The 20,668-nt window shown below is 43.6% G+C and overlaps 1 protein-coding gene across 1 annotated transcript in view; it reads left to right on the forward strand.

Moving 5' to 3' along the window:
* The window catches only part of GALNT13 (polypeptide N-acetylgalactosaminyltransferase 13), a 110,952-nt gene that overhangs the window by 18,744 nt on the left and 71,540 nt on the right, over window positions 1–20,668 (forward strand). Inside the window, exon 4 of the mRNA XM_035566076.2 lies at window positions 13,703–13,871. Coding sequence (XP_035421969.1) covers window positions 13,703–13,871 — 169 coding nt within the window. The remainder of the gene's footprint in view (window positions 1–13,702; window positions 13,872–20,668) is intronic.

Here is a 20,668-nt window from a genome sequence, read left to right on the forward strand (position 1 = left end):
CTTACTTAGTGTAATGAATTTCCCAGTTTTGTATTGCAGGCTTTGTGCAGATTCCACAAGATCAATTAATATGTGGCAGGAATTGTAAGAAAAGGAGTCCTCTCAGGAAAATAAATGGTTCTCAACAAAATTTCATATGGGTTCAGCTGGGAAGTAGTGACAAGAGAAATACCACATAATTATGCGAATGCTTTTTATTTCCATTTTACAGTTCAGGTTTTCCATTGGAGTATGTTGCAAGCTGGAAGACATTAGCTACGATATTGTCCTAATTTAATGGGAGTTGGTTTCTTTTATGGTTCTTCTTTCTCGGTGTTTGCATTTAAATGAGAAACCTTGGTACGTTCCTAGCTATGCGTTTGCAGCTGTGCTATCTTCTCTTCCAGGAACATCTTTCAGGAAAGATTGCTCCATAGGAAGCTAAGCTTTCAGTATAAACCATAGAAAGACTTTAATATATATCTGTATTAGCAGTGTATTGTTAATGGCAAATTAGTTTTTACGTGATTTTATGGATTTTTTTCTTTTATCAGCTCTTGATTTATGTGAAAAGAATGTGCCTATGAAGCACAGTTTATTGTGTAGTTAGCTCTTTTCAAAAATAACAGTGCTGTATCGGTCATCACTGGTGTCTCGTATACCTGTATGTGCCTTTTGCTTTCCTTCATCTATTTCAGCAATTAAAATGCATGAAGTGCTTTAATTAATTTGCATGTAGGGTGCAGTTTCTTGGAAGAATCCATTCTGTGTATGGAAGAATCATTGGCTCTGCTCTGCCCACAAATTCTGATATTGCAGTGGTGATCGGCACTTGGTGCAATGAAGCAGAGCATCTGGCTCATCACAGTCTGGGTGGAAGGTGCTCTACACCCAGGGCATTTTTTCACTGACTGGAAGAAGAAAGAAATTGTTTTAAATTCTGAACTAGATGGCATCTTTTTTTTTTTTTTAAAAAAAAAAAAAAAACCAAAAACGTAATTGGACATAGCTTTTAAAACTAAGTATTTACATTTACCAAGTTATATATTCATATGTATTTATACAGAATGAGTTATATATGGGAACTGACTTGCATCCAGTAAAGTGGACTAATGAAGAGACTGACTTTTTTTGAAGTCTGATTCTTCTCCTACCTATGCATCAAAATTTCTCTACTGTAGGTGTTATGTATGTGCTCCCCTTCTACGTGTAGGTCATTTTGGGGATGGAAAGCCACCTGGTGCTTGTGTTCAGATACAAGTTTAAATTTTCCAGGTATTTAACTGATAAAAGATTTCCCAGTTTAATCTCAGATTGCTTATTTTGTAATTGTACTTTTTTTTCCTGTGCCTCTGTAGGACGTAATCTATTGGTTTAATTTTATTTGTCGATTACTATATAGACTGGTCAGTTGGCTACATACGTAGATGGGAAACTTTGGATTAAGTAAACCAGTGATGGGACATGTCACTGTTAATGCAAGGATAACGTGGTCCTCTCTTCAGCCCTATACAGCATTCTCTAACAGGATTAAGATGTGCATGTGGCCGGAAGGCTGATGTTTAAAATTTGACGTGTATAATACCACCTGCAGAATGTATTGCCTGCAGGTTAAAAAAGCATCTGTAACACTACAGATCGTCCTGCTTTCATTTAAGACAAAATCAGCCACAATTTCCTATCACTTTGGCGCTTGACCTCATTGTTAATTCATGAATGGGAATTTACAGTGGTGATGTCTGATAATGAAAATCCTTCAGGAGGCATCCTGACGACCCCTGAACGAGCACTGCAGCGTCTCGCGTTTTTGGTGCTGCCTTCGGTGCCTGGAGCACCAGCTGGAGCCGCAGGTACCGGGGCAGCAGGGATGGGCTCTGCTCTCATGCTTTCCCTCTGGGTTATGGTCACCTGTGGTGTTTCTGAGGTCAGCTGCTAACTCTGTCTGTATTAGAGACTTTCCTTTTAAAAAAATACATATTTTTTTCTGTATTCTGAACAATAAGCCATGGTAAAATTGTAACACACAGCTACAAACCTATTTCATTTATGCTTTTATGCTCGTCTGTAACTAGAAATAAGACTTCTGATTCATGGCTGCTTTCAGTCTCCATCTCTTTGGTGTTTTCTTGCTGCTTGCCAAATCCCGGTGTAAAACCATAACCTCTTGCTAGAAAGCAGCTGACAGGACCGATGTATAACCTGGCGCAAAGCATGACTTGGCTGCAGGGGGGAGCTGCTTGGGGGCTGCAGACCATGCGGAAATCTTTTCCTGTCCTACAGGCGTTCGGCCTCACTTCAGGAGAGGAAGCAGCAGAGCTCTGGAGGGCGAAACCGGTAAATCCCGAGCGGATTGAGCAGCATTCACAGTAAGAGGCAGCCTTATGGGAGAGGGTCCCTCATGTGCAGCTGGTGGCAGGCTTTTCGGGGTGCCTCGGAGCGCTCCAAGTGCCCGGTGTTGGGGTGCCCTGTGTTGGGGTGCACAGCTTCCCCACCAGCACGGGGACCCCTGTGCTGCCCCATGGTGCCGGGTGGCTCTCAGCAGGAGCGGGCCCTGTAAACACCAATTCCTCTCTGGAAATGGGTTCGCCACTTGTAGGAGAGCAGTATGAATTTCTCAGGGGGGAAGGAGATTTCTGAAGTTGCTCAAGGTTTATTTGCAAGGCAGTGGCTCTTCGTGAAAGATCCTCCTTCCTTTTTTCTCGTGCCAAAATAACGTATTGTAACCTAGACCAAAGTACGTGGCTTCCGTGAGCAAGAGATTGATGCGTGCCGCTGAGATGTGACATAATTGCCCATCAAACCTCGTATCAAATACCAATTAGGATAATGTATGGCGCTGTGCGCGCATCCCGGCTCGCAGCGTGTCGATTCAAGCGCCAGTTGTCCGGAAAGCAATTAATTCCAGCGCCCGTAGCTAAATGGGTTTGGGAACCAGGACTCGCTCTAACGCTCGGGGACGTGTTATGCTGCGGCTGCTCCCCGTGGCTGTGGAGAGGGTGTGCAGGGAAGGCCCCGAGATGGAGCTGGGCAGGGTGCTGGGGCAGGCTGGTACCCTCAGCCCCGCTCTGCACCCCCTGTCCAGGGCCGTATGAAGCTGCTTTGGTGTCAGGGCGCTTGTGGGTCGTCCCATGGGCATCACAACCTCTCCTTCCCATTGCCCTCCCCTGAGCCTCCCGTGCCTGCGGCCTGCTGCCTCTGGGGCGCCCAATGCCCCCCTGCTGGTGAGGGGAATTTGGGGTGGTGAAACTTGCTGCTGGTTGAGACAGGGAGGGAGAAGGACTGAAAACATCGACCTGTTCAGCCTGACAGGAGAAAAACACAGAGCAACCACAAAGAAGAATCTTTTAGTAAAGGTTTACGGAAGGTATAGCCGCCTGGATTTATTTATACATTAAACATTTCCCTTTTCGTAGACGTGGAAAAAGCAAGCGTGTTGATGAAAGCAGATAAAACGCTGAGATAGGAAAACTATATGTCAGTAATGGTTTGACTTTATATAAGGCACTCTAAAATATGAGGCTGCTGTTCAGGGAGGGTTTAAAAAATAAAAATAAATGAAACTCCTCTTACCTTCATTCCATTCAATTACTGGCTGTTTAGTGTTGCCTTGCGGAAGATTGGTTTGACTGCCACCATAAATCACACATCTTTTACTCATTCTTCAACATTTTTGGCTTCATTTGTAATGGTGAATTTTTCAAGATAACTACTGCTGCTAAAGCAGAGGGTGTGTGGCCTGCGGCTGTCGCCCCACAGCAGCCCAGGGACCTGGAGCTGCCCCTTACTGGAGCTGATGGGGCTGGTCCCAGTGAGCACGGGGGGTCCAGCCCCCACGGGCTTTTTGCTGGCTTAGCAGTCAGCATCGGTTAGGTATTTGCGTTGCGTCTAAATTAACACTGGTATACCAGTACATCTCTGCTGTGTTGTTGCTCGCTTATTATTTTGAGGGAGGTAACTCATACCTCATTTGATGTACAGGCACAGAATTCATTTGTAACAGCCCTATATGTGATAGATGAGCGTGTGATTTAGTGGGATGCCATCCTTTCCTTCGAGGGAACGGGCTCATCTCCAGCCGCTGGGTGGATGCGAAAGCATCGCTGCTCCAGCGGGCGGCTGCCTCCCGCCGCGGGACTCGGCGAGCGGTGGGTTGCTGCCCGGTGCTTCGGGACAGCTGCTGCAGTATGAACCCCTTCCTTCGCTGGGATGTTTGCCCCGGGTAGGTATCTGCCGCTGAGCTGCAGTGCGTGCAGAAGCAGGTGTTTCACTCTTACCCTTTTCTTTGTAATTTTCATTTTTACTGCGTTGTTCTCCGCATGTAAGTGGCTTCCGCTCTTCTTCCCTGAGCTGTTGTTAAGAAATACGAATTCCTGCTCTTTCCTCTGCTGGTTCCTGTGCCCAGTTAAAATGCTAAGAAGGAATCAGGATGTATAAAGCCTTGTCCAGAGATCTGGTGATTACCATATGTCAGGGTTCCCGCGTTATGTTGTACTCTTGTTTATCTTAGTCCATTATATTGGAAAATTAAAGCAAGCGATACCTGGCGATGCTGTATTTTCTTTTTAAAGAAGATATCAGCCTTTCATTGCCACAGTCATAAAAGATATTGCTTATTAACTGCTTAGGTATCGTGCAGTAAGACTGGAAGGGGATGGCTTGGATTAGGGGATTGTTGGTATCCTCTTGAAAACAGCTTGACTGTTCAGCCCGGTATCTCTGGCTTCCGAATTTTGTATTACAGCTGATTTGCTAAAAAGAGTGGTTCTGAACTGCGTTGAACTAGCATGGTATTTAATTAGACTTTGTTATTTTTTAGCAAAATCCAGTAATGTCTATTACTGCGATGCAAACAATGCTAGTAACTGCGGAGACCTTTTAAGCTTAGGGGATTGCATCGTGCGGTTATGTGGTTGTGTGTAGGCTTCTTAGGAACTCATGAAGAATGGTGGTGAGAATGGACTTCTGTTTTTGATGTGAAGATGCCTTCCAGATCTTTCTTAGAAAATGACAGCCAGCATCTATTAGTAGACCTCACATCACTCCTAAATGATTTTTTTCTTTTTTTAATCTAATGGTTACTTTATTCTCACTCCAGGCCGCCTTGTGCCCTTTCAGGCGGTTTGCCTTGAGGCTGTCAGTAACAGTGTAGTCTGCTGCATCTGTAGACAACAGGTGGAGTGGGAATGCTGAAAAAAGGGTGTTTACTGCAGGAGTTACAGTGAGTTACGATGCTTTTATTATTGGAAAGCAACTTTCTTTTTTTTCTTCCTCCAGAGTCATGGAACTCTTATCTTGGAAGATATTGTAAAGTAAACGACCTATTTAATGATGTTTATGACAGCTTTGCGGGATTTATTGCTACTGTATAATTAAAACTAGAATTCTTTATGTTCCGGATTAAGATAAGTCTGCACATAGTTCGGAGCAGCAAAAGATGCGTCATGAAAATGGCAAGGGCTGTGAATTGATCCTGTCGTTTATTGGATTCTGTATGGAGTTGATAAATTATTTGGGCATAAAATATCAGGATTATATAGAGAGTCTTATAGCCACTATGGAGATGCAAATTTATGAGGAACATTGGGATAACTTTCTGACTAGTCAGTTCCTGAAACTGGAAAGTGCTTTTTGATGCCATGGGTGTTTTTCATTTTTTAAAAAGTATCTCTTGATCGTGTTTGTACAACCACGTAACACCCTCACTGTTCAGAGCACAGGCAAAGTGCAAAAGCCCTTACCCAAAGTGCGCTTGGTCGTTACTTCGTGGAGCTTTGGTTCCTGCTTGCCAGCATCGCTGCTGCTCACGTCTCACCGAGGGGCTGGAGGCACCGCAGGGTCGTGCCACGGGCTGCAGTCTTTCTGCTTGCTTCTCCTCGGGGGGAGCTGGTGGCTGGGCTGCCTCCCTGCCCCCAGGGACGCCAAGTAGCCCCCCAGGCTGCCAGAGCACCAGCACGTCCCGCAGCGCTGGGCCAGGGGTGGGGATGGACCCGGCTGCCCGCTAAGCAGCAGCGTCGCCGTGCTTGAAACCGAAGCGCAGGCGTTGCACCGAGGTGTATGGAAGGAGAACGAACGTTTGGAGAAAAAGCAAAAAATGCATGGACGATGAGTCCTTGTATCTTCTGAGTGTTGCCGTGTCTGTGCAACAGTCCCCGTGCAGAGCCTTTACCGAATTGTTAAATAAATTGAATGTTTTGGAATCTAGTGGGGTCAGCTTTTTTTTTTCCTTGCTTTATCTTGAATTTTGTGCTTTCTATTCTCCACTCCACCAAAGACCTCAGCACTTCTCATAAGCCCTTGTGAGGGGGTTGTTTTCATTTCCAAAGGAGGCCTATCTCCTCTGACGGATGATGAAAAATGTCTGCAGGCAGAATGCTGGAAAAATAGCATTTTTATTCTTTGTGGGCATGCTTCGTGTCAGTTCCATTATCCCTGCGTGCACCAAGATGGTCACTGAAGAGATGAGCAGTTAATTCTTGTGCTTGGAGGTAAAGCTGTTTTTGATGGACACTTCTTTTAAAAAGCACATTTTTGAAAAAGCACAGCACTGGAAATCCTCTTCAATAAGTTAACAAGCAAAACTGCTGAATCACTGCTGCTGTTCAGGTGCAACTATTAAACAGAATTAACTGGGGCAGGGTAAGATGCATACGGATGCCTTCTTTGAATAGCGTTCAGTATATACAGCTCCTGAAATTACACAAGTGTGACAGGGTGCAGAAGTCTGCTGGGAATTGTAGATTGCTTTGGTTTCAAGATCCTGAAAGATAATCACAGAAGAAGAGTTCTGCGGCAAATTAAGGCAGCCTCAGTCGCTTTGCTAGAAGCCTGTGAGTTTGTGCCCTTGCAGGACAAAAGCCCCTTGCAGGACAAAAGCCTTTCTGGTGTGCTTGGTTCAAGAGGGACTGTGGTCCTGGGGGCAGGGGAGATGCGAGGCTCTGCTCGGCCTCTCTGTGGGGAGACGGCTGAAGGAAGAAGTGACACCGCTTGGGAAGCGGTAACCACAGAAGGGTGAAGTGAGGATCTGTAAGGGCATCAACAGCCAGAGAAGATTGGTGGGGGATTCCTTGTCTCCCGAGATGAAAACCAATGAAAATGTGAGGCAGCAAATGCAAATCACAGCAAAGGAACAGGGCTGCTCTGCTAAGCTGTGCAGCTTGTCAAAAAAATTAAGTAGATTTCAAAAGGGAGTACACGAGCTGCCAGCTCTTAGAGCCCTCGAGCTGCCAACACAACGATCTGGATACGGCCCCACCTCAGCACAGGGAGACCTGGGGAGGAATCACGGTGTAACTCCGCGTGTTCTCACCTTCCCTGCGGTGATCGGCGGGTTGCGGGACGCAGCCAGAAGGGTCCTTGTCCTGATCTAGAAAAGCCCTTGCATTCTGTGACCGAGTGGAAGGCTCTCCCCAGATGGGTGCAATTAACAGAGGTTGTTGGTTCTGGGGTAACGAATTGTAATATTAAAAACTGCAGGAGGCCTGCAGACGTTTCATCTGATCGGTTCTGCTGCTGATATTGTTTTACTCCTGTGTTTTTTGTAGTTCTGTTGTGAATTACTTGGCACGTGAGTTTTTCTCACCGAATCGTCAGCAGGGAGTTGGGGTTTAGTCCTTCTGCTCTGCTTTAGCTGAGATTTCTCTGTGCTCAGCTCTCCCCTCACAAACTTCTGATTTTGTCTGTCTGAGCTCAACCCTTAATTACTCCTGAGGAGCATCAGCTCTCCAGTTTTTGTGTGTTGAGCTCATGAAAGTTCTTCTGTTTCTTCGGGTGGGTCAAGGTAGGAGCGCAATCCACTAAGTTACTGCGTTGCTTTGATGTCATGGTAAGGCTGTAAAATGTCCGTCCGCAAAGGCTGTAAAATGTCCGTCCGCACAACTTTCAGCGGATGCTTTAAGTGCAGTTAATTGTGTTGTGTGGGGGAAGTTTTGGCGACCTCCTGAGACGCACTTCATCCCTATTTTTCTGTCCCTTTCTTTCATCTTTCATTTTAAACAATGGCAAGCAGACTGCACCTCCATGTTCATTAACCATCGGGCTTTGATGTTTACAGAGGGTTGACTTGATTGGACTTCATGATCTTAGGAATGGTTGGACCTGATGATCTTAGAGGTCTTTTCCAACCTAAATGGCTCTATGATTAATCCATTGTTTGTGAATTCACCGAGTGTATTAGGGATGTCACTGATACCATATGAAACATTCATGTTCACAGAGCTAGCAAAGAGCTGTTAATGAGAGACTGAGACTCATTTCAGTCTGTGGAAGGGAATGTGGTCAAAGTGAGATAGAAATCTCGAATATAAATCAAAATACAGGTTTTTGTTCAGTTTCTCATAGAAGTGAATTAATCTGGTACATTAAAATTTCATTTTCCCCGTTTCTTCAGCGTATAAATATATAAATACATTGGCTGAGTGAATATAAATAAATAAATACATGTATATATAAGCATCCTCTATTTCTCACTGGGGGCTTGTTTTGAACTTTCTGAAATTTGCTTCCAGTGCCCTTGCAGTGGGTGGGGATGCATTGCAGCTCCACAAATCCCCGTGCCGTCCGTGTGGCTGTCCGTGTGTATTTTTCAGGAACACGCAGAGGGTCCCCCTTCCTCCTGCAAGTGGGCAGACTTTCTGGTTTCAGGATCTCTAAACCCGGGTGAATCTTACATTGTACGGACTGCCGGTGCCAAGGTGTACGAGTGAACTTGAGCGGCAGGAGAGGCTGCCTGATGCCCGCTGCCAGCAGGATGCCTGGGCCTCCCGGCTGTGAGTCCTCTGGGGAGGAATGAAAGCCTTGAGTAATGCTTCTTAGATAATATCTTAGCAAAGCAAGCCAAGGAAATGAATTTGGGAGATTTTTGCCTGTATGTGAGTCAAAACCCCAGTCTGTGCCAGGGACAGAGCATGAAGCGTAGCGTAAGACAAACGCATCAGCACCTCCCTGCCCGAAGCTCAGGAAGGTATTGCACAGCAAATAAAAACTCCATCAAGTTACCGAGGACTGGTGCGAAAGACCAACATGAGCCTGTGGAGACCTATTGGCAAGGGCAAGTCACAGAGTGAGGCAGGAATAGGAGAGGACAGCCCAGCTGACATTGAAGTATTGCACAAGTGTACCAACAGCAAGAGGAAAGCGCGATAAGGAGTGACTCGGTTTTCAACACAAAAGAGAAGCTTATAACAAATGAGGCAGGGTTTTTGTTTCTTTGCTTGTTTGTTTCGTTTGGCATTAGCATTCCCTAAAGATTTTGACTTAGTGGTAAAAGTGCTTCCAAAGCGTTTGTGGATCAGACACCGATAAGCTTATTGATGGTCTGCCAGGTAATGTTGGTAGAGGAAAATCAAACACAGGACGTGGCAGCGCGGTCTTTTACCCGTGGGATTGCGCTGGGAGGGTTGCTCCTGATGGGCAGCCTTCTGTGGGGTGGATCAGCTCTTCCCACGGGAAAAAGGGCCTGGAGGCAGCCGGGATCTGACAATTTGACTCTCCTCTCGTTGCCGCGGCAGAGGGTCAAAGCTGTTCGCTACTCAATCTTTTCAAGTCAGTGATCTCCGTAATACTACCAAAAAGAAGCATAAAAGCTACTTGGAAAAGGTATTTTGCACAGTAAATCCTAAGTGATATTTTTTAAGATGTACTCTGTAAGGAAATTGCTTGCTACGCTCGTTTTAGCTTTTAAACGCCAGTACAGACGGAGTAATTCATAATCAGCAGCAGCGTGTGCTTGCTGATTGTTGCCTCTTTTACCATGCATGCATTCTGGATATTTAAGAAACAGATTACAGTGGTGTTTTTTTTAATCCTCTAGATGCAGAGATTGTTATGGTTTTGTTCTGTGATTGAAATATATATATTTACATCGTGATGACTTTGGTATGAAAACCTGGGATACAGGTTTGGTATTTCATAACATGTTGGAATGGTTGGGTTTGAAGCATGCTGCACTAATGAAGTGTCCTGTACTTCCTAGGAAGAAGGTAGGGCAGAAAATAAAAATGTGATGAAGTGACCATAGTATCGTTATCTGGAAAAAAAAAAAAAAGTTGTGTTTGGGTTGAATAAATAGCAAAGCATTCAAGTACAAATATTTGTTGTGGCTTTAAGCAATTAGAAAACCAAGTTGGATGATATACCTGGTATTAGAACTTTAGTGACAAGATCTTTAGTGTCTCAGAAATATTCAGTGCTAGCAAAAACATAAATTCGATTTTCTACGAAAAATTGGGTCAAATTGAATATTTGCAGTGTATCTGTTTGCTAAATATTCCTTCCATCTCTGGTGTTATGATATATACTTAGTCCTGATTTTAGTATTTTACCACGCAGCTTGGTGTAGTTACAGAGCCAAGCAGCGTGGCCCGGCTGGACTTCAAGTAAGGAAACCATACAGAATTGTAACAGAACTCAGTGCGTTTCTCAGTCACAGACGTGTAAACCATGGCTGCAATGTGATGTGATACTGGTGGGCTTTGAATAAAGCAGCGAGAATGGAAAGGCTGGTTAGGAAATTCCTAATTAGTTTTATAATAAACTTCAGGATGGCAAAATCTCTTTGAAATTTTATCTTGATGAACCTTAGCAAACAACAGAACACCGAATCTTGTAATGAAGAATAAGCTTTGCAGATGGAGTATGTAACTCTTGCTTTCAAGAAGAATGAGCAAAATTTTTCAGGCAGAGGTAAATTTGAGTCCCTGTAACGGTACAGTGCAAACGAGCTGGGATTTCTAATGAATTTCCAGTGAATTTACAATGGAGCGTGACATCCTCTGCAGCTGTCGTTGTTGTCTGGGCTGCAGTCTGGAACCCTTCACTGAAGGTATTCTGCATGTTTTAGGGAGCACAGTTTTAGTAGTGGGTTTACTATAAGGAGAGGCAGCAAATTTACTGTCATAATTATCACCCTGCTAATAGTACATTGATAAATTATTTTCACAACAATTTTTTTCGGAGGCAATATGTTTTAATGAAAAGTTTCCGATTTCTATAGAAGAAAACTGCCACTAAGAAGTTTTTAGCCAAATCCAAAGCATTTAAGCAGAAAATCAAATCAAGTCGGTATGTCGCCTACTGCTTCGGCCGCACTTCAGTGTGGGTGCCTTGTTCCCCGTTTCATGGGGAGGTGGAACTGACCTCCTGCCTTTTTTGAGGAATTTGTTCCTTTCCATTAATGTTGTGTTTTTCATGGAGGAGGACACTGGCCAAGCTTCTTTCTGTGCTTCTCCATCATCTCTGTGGCTAGGCTGACGCATTTATACAGTCTGCTCCTGGCTGCTTTTTGGATAAATTGGTGCCCTCAGCCTTCAGCAACCAGAAAGAGGCAGAATTTATTTCCATAAACAAAATTTGCAGCTTGATGGACCAGCTCGTCAAATTACAGTCTCTGCAGAGCCTCATCCTTCCTCCAGAAAGTGATGATATAGCAGAGTTTAATTACCAGCCATTAATTCCACGTATTTTATGTTCCTATTACGCATTACATAAATATTCCTTATGAAATGTTGCAAGAGGCATTTAGCAGCACGTACAAGGTGTAATGGTGTGCACACGTGTACAAAGCAGGATGGGGAGGTTCCAAGAAGTACTGGATGGAAGTGGTGTGGCTGCACAGAGGTGCAGGGTTGCTCGGAGAGGCAGCTGCAGGAACAGCAGGATTGTTTTTCCCATGCTTGCTTTCTTTCTGGTGGTATGTCTGAATGGGTTCGACTGTGAGGTATCTTCTCTAAGATAAAATTCTACCGAATAGGGAACATAAAGAGCAGTATAATCATTAATTCCCTTCCCAAAGCCAGGTGAGAGGAATCAGCAATTCTGCTCAGACATGAAAAAAGGTATCTGGTAATGCGTTGAGCGTGCACTTAGTGCCGGTGCCAGTGCCACCGCCTGTTTGGCTCCAGGGAGGGTGCTGCCTACCCTGATACCTGTTAACCACCGGGGCTGTCATCCTTCGGAAATCATGTTGGGCGCTGAGAGCTTCCGAATCGCCACTTAGGATGCCAGAGCAGCCCTGGACTGAAGCAGCCATCTGATAGTAATTTCATCTCACCTGTAGTCGCAGCGAAACCTAATTCATTTCTTCTTGTTGCAGCATATAAAAGTGCTGCTTCTGATCAGGGGGAAGGATGAAAACACATCAAATAATACAGCTAAAATGTTCTTTGCTCAAATGAAGCGTAAACTAGAACCGCAGAAACAAACCTTTTAGTAAATTTCTGGGAGATTCTTCTAGCAAGCACTGATGTCTGGTTTGCTCAGAAGAAAATCACTTTTCTCCTTAAGAAGTGACTTGTTTTACTTCCTGTGCATTGCTTTAGAAAGGGCTTTATTCTCCTAGCACTCTTTGTCGCAAAACCAAATGATTTAATTACTGTTCAGCAAGCGGAGCCGTCGTAAGTGCCAGTCTTTAAGGACAGCAAGAATCAACATTTTCAAAATACTTTTGCTGCTAAAGATGAAAAGTGAAAGCGGTGGCCGAAAAATAAAACCAGGGCTGCTAGGTCCCTTCCCTAAGGCAGACGGTTCGTGTTGGACCAAGGGCGGTGTTTCAGGCACTCAGCCTGATGAAGGTCACGGCCAGCACCGGCTGCTGCCCACTTGTGCCCGGGCAGTCCCGGCCAAGCCCTGCTCTGTCGGGACGTAGCCGTGGCGCTGGGGTTTTATTATTCATGAGAGTGGCAAGTAACGGTTATCACTGGCGAAAAATGAATCAGTATTAATTATTCAGCCTGAGTCAAGAGGCTGATTTATGGTATGAATGTAAAATTAGTCACAATTCAGGTTTTCCCTTGTGCAGTTGGCTGATGCAACTTCCACGTAGCTGGTGGGGAAGCTGGACGCTGCTGCTCAGCTGCACGTTGGGGTCGGAGGAGGACGCAGGTGATGCTTCTGTCATCCCTTTGGTGGCTGCTTGCCTCAGAATAACCGTTATAATCGCTTGTATGCTTGGGATGTTTCCTTTCTTATTATATACTGTTTTCTAAAAAAAGTACTCTTTTACTTTGTTCCTTTTTTTGTGTGTGCGTTCTTGCGTGAGGTGCTAGGATAACATCGTTTTCATTAGAGTTCAATTGTTGTCACTGTCATGTCAAATTTCTCAAAGTTAACGAGATTCAGACCTAATAACGAATTGACTGTACAACTATTGCTTAAAACTAATCTTTAATTGTAACGAGGTTGGGATGCTATATTTTTCAGGATTATTTTGGAGGCAAGAAAATGAGATGGAGCGACGGGGTTTTTGGTTTGTTTTTGTTTTTTTAAAGGACAGGTTTATAATGTAATATGCCTGATAGTTGGGACTAAATTAAAAATAAAAGTTGGTTAGAATGACTTTAATTTACATGTCCTTCAAATACTTCCAGTAGCTATAAAAGTGTTGTCCAAACCTTTTGTTTGCAGGGTCTCTCTGGGAATATGGTGCTGTGCGTTGTAATTCTAGTATATCTCTTGCGAATACTCGTGTGCTGTCAGTGTGATTCCAACTAAAAGCTGGAAGTGCACGAGTCTGTTTTAATCATGTTAGAAAGGAAGTGGATATATATTCAGATCCAGATAGACATAAAATCTCACAGTTTAGCATACAGAAAATTCTGATGTGTTGTTATTGGTCTGTATTTTTTCTAACATTCCTTCTCGAATGCCCAAACTTGTGGAGCCCTGTTGGTACAAAATAAAACTGACACCCATGTATTAAAAGTTGGCCTTTTGCTATCTTGTATTCCAGCTGTTATCTCTCGAAACCAAGAAGGACCTGGAGAGATGGGAAAGGCTGTGCTCATTCCTAAAGATGACCAGGAGAAAATGAAGGAGCTGTTTAAAATCAACCAGTTTAACCTTATGGCCAGTGACTTGATTGCTCTAAACAGAAGTTTACCAGATGTGAGACTAGACGGGTGAGTGCCCAAGGTACTGTACGACTCTTGGCACGGGGGCCACAAGCAAAGCCGCACTGGGCTCCTCCTCATTTCAAAGCATCAGGGACAGCCTGGTTGATCCCAAGTGGGTGTTAGCAGCAGTGCTTGCCTGAAGAAGCTGCTTGAAAAGTCCAGGGTTTACCGGTTCTGCATTTGGCTTCTTATACACACATTCTTAGGAAAAGAGTTACTGCATCCATCACAAATGTTATGATCCTAAGCAATTTATTTTGTGAATAGATGAAAATTGTTAGCTTACAGCAATCAATTTACATTGTGGCGCATAAATAACAAAATGCTGTTTTGCATTTTTTTTCCCAAGGAAAACTTTAAGATTTTAAAATAATATGAAATACCAATGTTTACTTTGTAAATTTTCATAATTATGCTATTGGCATTTGAAAAATGGCATTAAAAGTTGACAGTTTAACTCTGGTAAGACGACACTACCAATACTAGCAATTGGCGTACAGGAAGTAATTTTCTTTTAGTTCTGTCCATAGGCATTTCTGGAGTAATCACAATTTTAAAGAACCTTTTTCAAAATGTGCCGTTTTTCAAATCTGAAGGTTTTAAAGTTTGATTATTTGTTTGTTTAATTATTTAAGTCTTTTAACTTACAGCCATCGTTTTTGGGTGATGCTTGAAGTTTCTGTGTCGACTTTGAGACTGTGCGATACAAACTATGCAAACTATAGTTATGAATACAGATGCCTATTGTTGACTTGCCACCATGCATAAAATACCTCCTTTTTACAAGACGTACTAAAAGCAAAACACAGAAACCTAGATGCACTTAGGTGTCCCGTGTGTTTTCAGCTTGATGGGAATTAAAAGATCGGAGATCCTGTATAGAAGCTACTGTCTGAGCAGGTGAGAAAGCTCGTGAACAGCTCTGCTGTCTGAAGGCTCATGTGTTCACAGCTGGGTAGACACCAGTTATGCTGCACTGTCTTCTCCAGTCTCTCAGCTCTCTGCCTTAAAACAATTCTCCCCATTCAAACCAGCTGGAGCCTGCACTGCTGGTAATGTAATGACTGATGTTCTGGATTCCTTAATATGTACTTGGGAATTGATTTATGCATGAGCGTTTGCAGGGTTTATGAAAACTTTAAGGCAAGCTATATATCACAAAAAACCCTTAATATTTCCCATTATTTTACAATATGGCATTTTAAGGATAATTTTGTATCCTATCATTCTAGTTGCTGCAGCTTGTAAGAAATGCAAATGTACAGAAATATTAGCGTAGTTGAATGTATACAAGTTGCCAGGTCTTCTAAAGTCTCCCATTATTTTTAATTTCTAAGCTGAATTGTCACTTAGCTGAAATCCTTCTTATTATGCTTTGTTTCAAATTAAATTCTTCAGGTTCCCATCAAATTTAAAATCAAGCAAGTACTTTTTTCCCCCTGGATTTTATTTGTAAGTGTATGCAAATAATAGAAGCGTTGCTTTAACAACAGACCTTATTCACAAGCAACACAGGCGATGCTTCTCCAGAGCATGATCATTTGTAATTGGTTGATGCCAATTTTCCATAAAGTAATACCTAAGACTATTGCCAGTAAAGATGTACTTCATGTAATGAGAGCATCAGAAAGGCTTTATTGCTCTTTGCTTGTTTGCTCTTCACTGCTTGCCCTTCAGAAGAGCACTGAGTGCAGTCGTGATGAGCTGCTGGAGCTGGCTCCAGTGCTGAGGTGGTTCCAGCAGGCGCAGGAACCTCGCACGGTTCTGGGAAATGAGGGGGATGTGGTGCGCTGCTGGCCCGGCTTTTTCCTTACTCCTACCTGATTGTTTTCCTGTACCACGATGCTCTTGGCAGAGGGCCCACATACATTTAAACCACCCAAGTAATGGTCAGGTCAGCACGACGTGATCCTCTCACTCGAGACCTGAAGCAAGAAACAGGACCGAGTGTTGCGCACGCTGGAACGAGGACAGCAGTGCTTCTCGGTCTGCTTCGAGGAGCTTTTTCCTTTCCCTGTCAGCAGTATTGAAAGGAAAGTGAATTCTGAATAAACAAGTAAAATGAATGCCCAGTCTAAGAGGGGGATGAGTTACTTAATACTGAGAGAAATCAAAGTGCTTTTCTTTGATGAAAAGAAGTTTCGTATTCTATCTGTGTTGAAAAGACAAAGTGTTGCGGGGTTTGGAAAAAATAATCATTTTCATACTTTCCTCTTCTGACAGATGCTTTCTGTACATATTCTGTCTTTAAGGAGTATTAAATTGTTCTCAATGTTCTCACTTCATAATGCTTTACTATTAAGGAAGGGTATGATTTTATGGTTAATGCATTTAGCGTCTGACAGAAATAACTATTTTTGTTGGTGGGGGATGGAGGCATCCATCTGATTAGCACTGGGTGTCTAACTTACCACACCTTTTACTCAGAAACACAAGCTTTTCTTTCAGAGGCCAGGAAGTTCTCTTTGGCAAAATTAGATGAATAATAATAGATGCAGCGACCCTCAGTCTGGGCCGGATTCACACCAAGGTGCTGGAGAAGGGGCTGGGTGCCTCCTGCTCAGTGATGGCACCGCCGAGCACGAAGAAGACAAGCGTAGGCTCAAAGCAGAAAATGATGTGTCTGAATTCCCACACCCCCTCTTCAACAAAAAATGTACACTCAGCTTGTACATAGGTCGTCTGATGACTGTGAGCTAATGTAGGATTTACATGGCACCCACAGTACTTGTGTTTGTAAAATGAGGGAGAAAAATGTTACACTTCTTTAAAAATAATAATTAAAAAAGTCATCTCTCTCTCTCCCTCTCTCATCTCATCATTCTCCCAAACAGGGATGTTTATGAATAGACCTGATGTGAAGTCAATGAGAGCTTGCTTAGACTTCAGCAGGAATGAGGTCTCTCATCGGGAGATCACAAAATCCACCTGCTGTGTGCTGTAAAGAATGTGTATGCCTGAATTCCTCTCCATCCCTGCTTCTGTGTTGATATTTTAATTCCCTCTAATGAATGCAACTGTCACGCTGTTTAACTTGCTTCCCATTATGCCTAGCGTAGTGCACCAACGAGTGCCATTCGATTGCCTGAGTTCTGTTGGTAATGGCCAACTTGAAGATTTTAATCAATGTCAGATCTAATTTGAACTAGCTATTGATTAAATCTTGAGAACAGTTTAATTCAACATAGAAATGTGTAATTTTGCTTCTAAGTGTATTCTGCAGCAAGAGAGGAAATCTATCTTTTATGAGTGAATAGCTGCAAGTGCTATTCTACAAATTGCTAAACCATTATAATTGGACTTTCTTATCATGGAAATTTAGGTTAAGTTAGCTGTTGTGCTCTGTGTGTGTGTGTGCTTACGAGCATACATTTTCTGATCAGAAACTCACATAAGAAAATACTTCTACTTTTCTGCTCTGGAAAACCTTTTTTACCAACAGCAGTCTGGGGTGTGCAGAATTTGTTTATGCCAGTTATCGATAACCACAACATTTTAGGTGCTGTATAGAATCAAAATAACTGAGCAGGGATGTAAGCTGTAATGAATACCTGCGTCATTAATCTGTGCACTGTCTGAAAATCGTCTTAGATTATCTTTGAAAACTTCGAGTGGGCTGTGGTTAGTTCTGACTGGCCTTGTTGGCGTCATGTTATTGAAACCCCTGAATATTAAGAGACTTACCATAACCATGTTTCTTGACTTCTGATGAAGGCAGGAGAATCCATTATTCAATTTCAATAAAAATTCTTGATATTCTTAATAAGCAATATAGTTTTCTGAGCAGTGTGATAAATGAATGTTTAGTATCTTTATTTTGGTTAAAGAAACTGCACTTAAAATTATCCATCAGCTTGGGTTTCCAAAACAAAAGCTGCAGGGAAGCTTGTCCAAGCCTGGGAACGGGGAAAGGCCTTGAAAATTGTCATGTGTCTGAGAAGTAAAATTTGGTCAGAAATGCTCAGTGCCTTTTGGACCAACCATAGCAAAACAACACCAAAACACTGTACAGTCTGGGGGAGACAGGGTGTCTCCAAAGTTCATTGCTGAGAACCTCTTGTGTTGAGTTGCTTGATCATTCAGAACCTCTTTTTAAAAAACGATGAACAAAAACTTGCTGTTTTTTTTTCTGTAGTGATTTTCTGATGAGTTGTGTTTTTTTTTTGTTTTTTTTGGGGGGGTTTTTTTTTTTGGTTCATCACACGTTGTGAGGACTGAAAATGCTCAGCTGTTGCTCTGATGCTTTTTACAATGCAAAAATCGTGGTTATTTCTTGCTGGGTTATTTGGTTTGTCCCAACTCCCTGACAGCTCTGATGCAATTTACAAGCTGCTGGTGCTTCTTTCTGACATTTCACAATGGGAAAGGTGAGGAAGAACTTCAGAACTGATTTTCGCAACTCTGGAGGGAAGATTCAGTAGCAAATGCCTTAGGTGAATATAGTTAACAAGGTCTTTTGTGACTGCGGTCTTAGTGAGATTATTTTTGGTATCTGGACCATTATATGAATGTATTGCTGTCACTGCATGTCCAGAAGGCCTCCTAGAAAGTGCATGGTACGAAATTTCAGAAGCAAAAGGAATGCTTTCATTGCTGTTATGCTCACCCTCACCTTTTTCTCAGCCGTAATTCTGGCTTAAATGCGGTGCTATGGTTTTGTGCTGGCTCCTTCAAATCCAGAACTGTGATACACAGCCATGGGGTGGGAAGAAGAGGCCCTGAAAGAAGTGGTGTAGAAGTAGCAATCACTGCCTGTGAATATCTGTGAAAGTCCTTTGGTGCCTCCGACACTCTGTTCCTGGGCAAGAAGCTTTGATTAGATTTTTTGGTAAGGCCGCTACTTGTTCTTCATCCAATTTAGCCCTGATAAGGGAGGGCAAATTGTTGTGTTTTGTGATGTTCACATCTAATCCGTTTGTCCTGCACCATCAAATATCGTATTAGTGCTTTTTCCAGCTCTCAGTTGCGGTGGTTGAAGTACCCGAGTTCCTTTATTGCCAGGTTTTGTCTGCCCACTGCTTCGTATAATTAAAAGCTAATTTACGTTTTAAGATTTTACTGTGAGTGTAAAGTTATGCATAGAGAAGCTATAAACCACCCATGAACAAGAAAGGTCAGGGAGAAATCATAATTAGTTTCAGCTAGAAATTATTTTTAAATGACAATTCAGACATTATTCCACTTTGCCTACGTGGGGCAGGGAGGGGGGTGTTTACCTGGGGAGACTGCCAGTAGGGAGGAAGGTACGCGCAGGTAATCTGTACAAGATCGAAGGCAATTCCCAATGCATAAATTAGCTAAAGGCTTCTTAGGATTAAAAAATGAATATTAGTTTTCCAGCAGTGAGAAGGATATGCTCACAGGGCAACAGATGGCTTCTAAACTGGTTTTCTGAGTCTTTCACCTGTGCTTTTGTATCACAAGAGGCACAATTACAAACTGTTGCTGTTTCCCCTTTGCTGTCCTGTCCCCCATAAAGCCGGGGTTCGGTTCCACCTGGCTTTGTGCTGTAACCGTGTACTGCAGCTTCCTATGGAGGGGGCTGGTGGGGCAGGGACAGCATGCCATCACCCCCATTGCCTTACCTGCCCTAAGGGAGAGGAGCTCCTCTCGGTTAAGCTTCCACATAAACGTTTAAGTTGGCGCTTCCAAACTACGGCCTCTCTCAAAAGCATCCTGGTATATTTGGGGAAATTCTACCTACACTCCGTTTTCTAACAGCGTGGCAGCTGGTGTGTCTCAGGACAACCCGAAGAGCCATAGGACCTCACAGGGTGTTCTGTTCGTTACTTGCATTGTAGCCAGGCCCGCTGGATGCCCGAGAGGGTGCATCTGCACCTGCAAAGTGCTTGCAGCCCCTCCTGTGCTAGCCTGCCGTCTCCTTGGCTTCCCCCACTCATTAACTTGCAATTCCCCTACAGCAAAAGCAGGACCAAGCACCACGAGATTCTCATGCACAGGATTGCTACTGAAATTAAAAATGGATTGGTGGTGTTGGGCTGATTACCCTTGGAGACCCCTAGCCTCTGCCAAGCATGCCGGAGCTGCGGGAGCACGTCTTCAGGTGGGCTTGGGATCGCTCCCGCGAGCCCTGCTCAAAGCCAGCAGTTTGCTTTACTTCACGCCGCTACTGGCTAGCAAAAAGTGCCCTTCTTCCAATTACTTTGTCGGAGTGACAACTAGTTATTTGTGGTTTTGGCAAGGAGCGAGCGATGCAGAGATGAGGATGTTGTGCGTGTGCCAAGTGGAGCCTGCTGCATGTGAGAGAACAGCCACGGATGCAAAGGGGAGGTGTCGGATCCGGCACCGCCAGCAGAGCGCCCCCGCGGAAGGAGAGCAGAACATGTAAATGCTCAGTAGGGTGTATTTGTACAACAAGTTGAAATTGAAGTGGCTTACTATTGTTGATCTGAAGTTGGACGAAGCTTCTTTACATCTGGTGGTGCACAAAAGTGGCAGAAATGCTGCTACAAAGGACTGCGTGCGGAGGCTGTGCAAGCGTTTTTGGCTGTTGGCCGAGTTCTTGATGCTTAGTGGTGGCATTTATTTGTAGACACTGATACACATGAATTTTTGAAGACGTCCTTTGTTCAAAGAACTTCCGAAGAGTGTGATTTCCAGAAATACAAACCTACTTCTCGTTGGCATGCTGCTTTATGTGGTCTGCAGTCTGCTTTGGAGTTGGGCAGTTAGTATGGGGACATATGGAATAAAAGAACTCCTTACTTAGCTGTAAAGTAGCTGAAAATAAATTTCAGTGCCTGGGAGCACTACTGTCAGCTTAGGGGAGTGGCCTCACTGGA

This window comes from Cygnus atratus, chromosome 6 (assembly GCF_013377495.2).
Source record: "Cygnus atratus isolate AKBS03 ecotype Queensland, Australia chromosome 6, CAtr_DNAZoo_HiC_assembly, whole genome shotgun sequence".
NCBI lineage: Eukaryota > Metazoa > Chordata > Aves > Anseriformes > Anatidae > Cygnus > Cygnus atratus.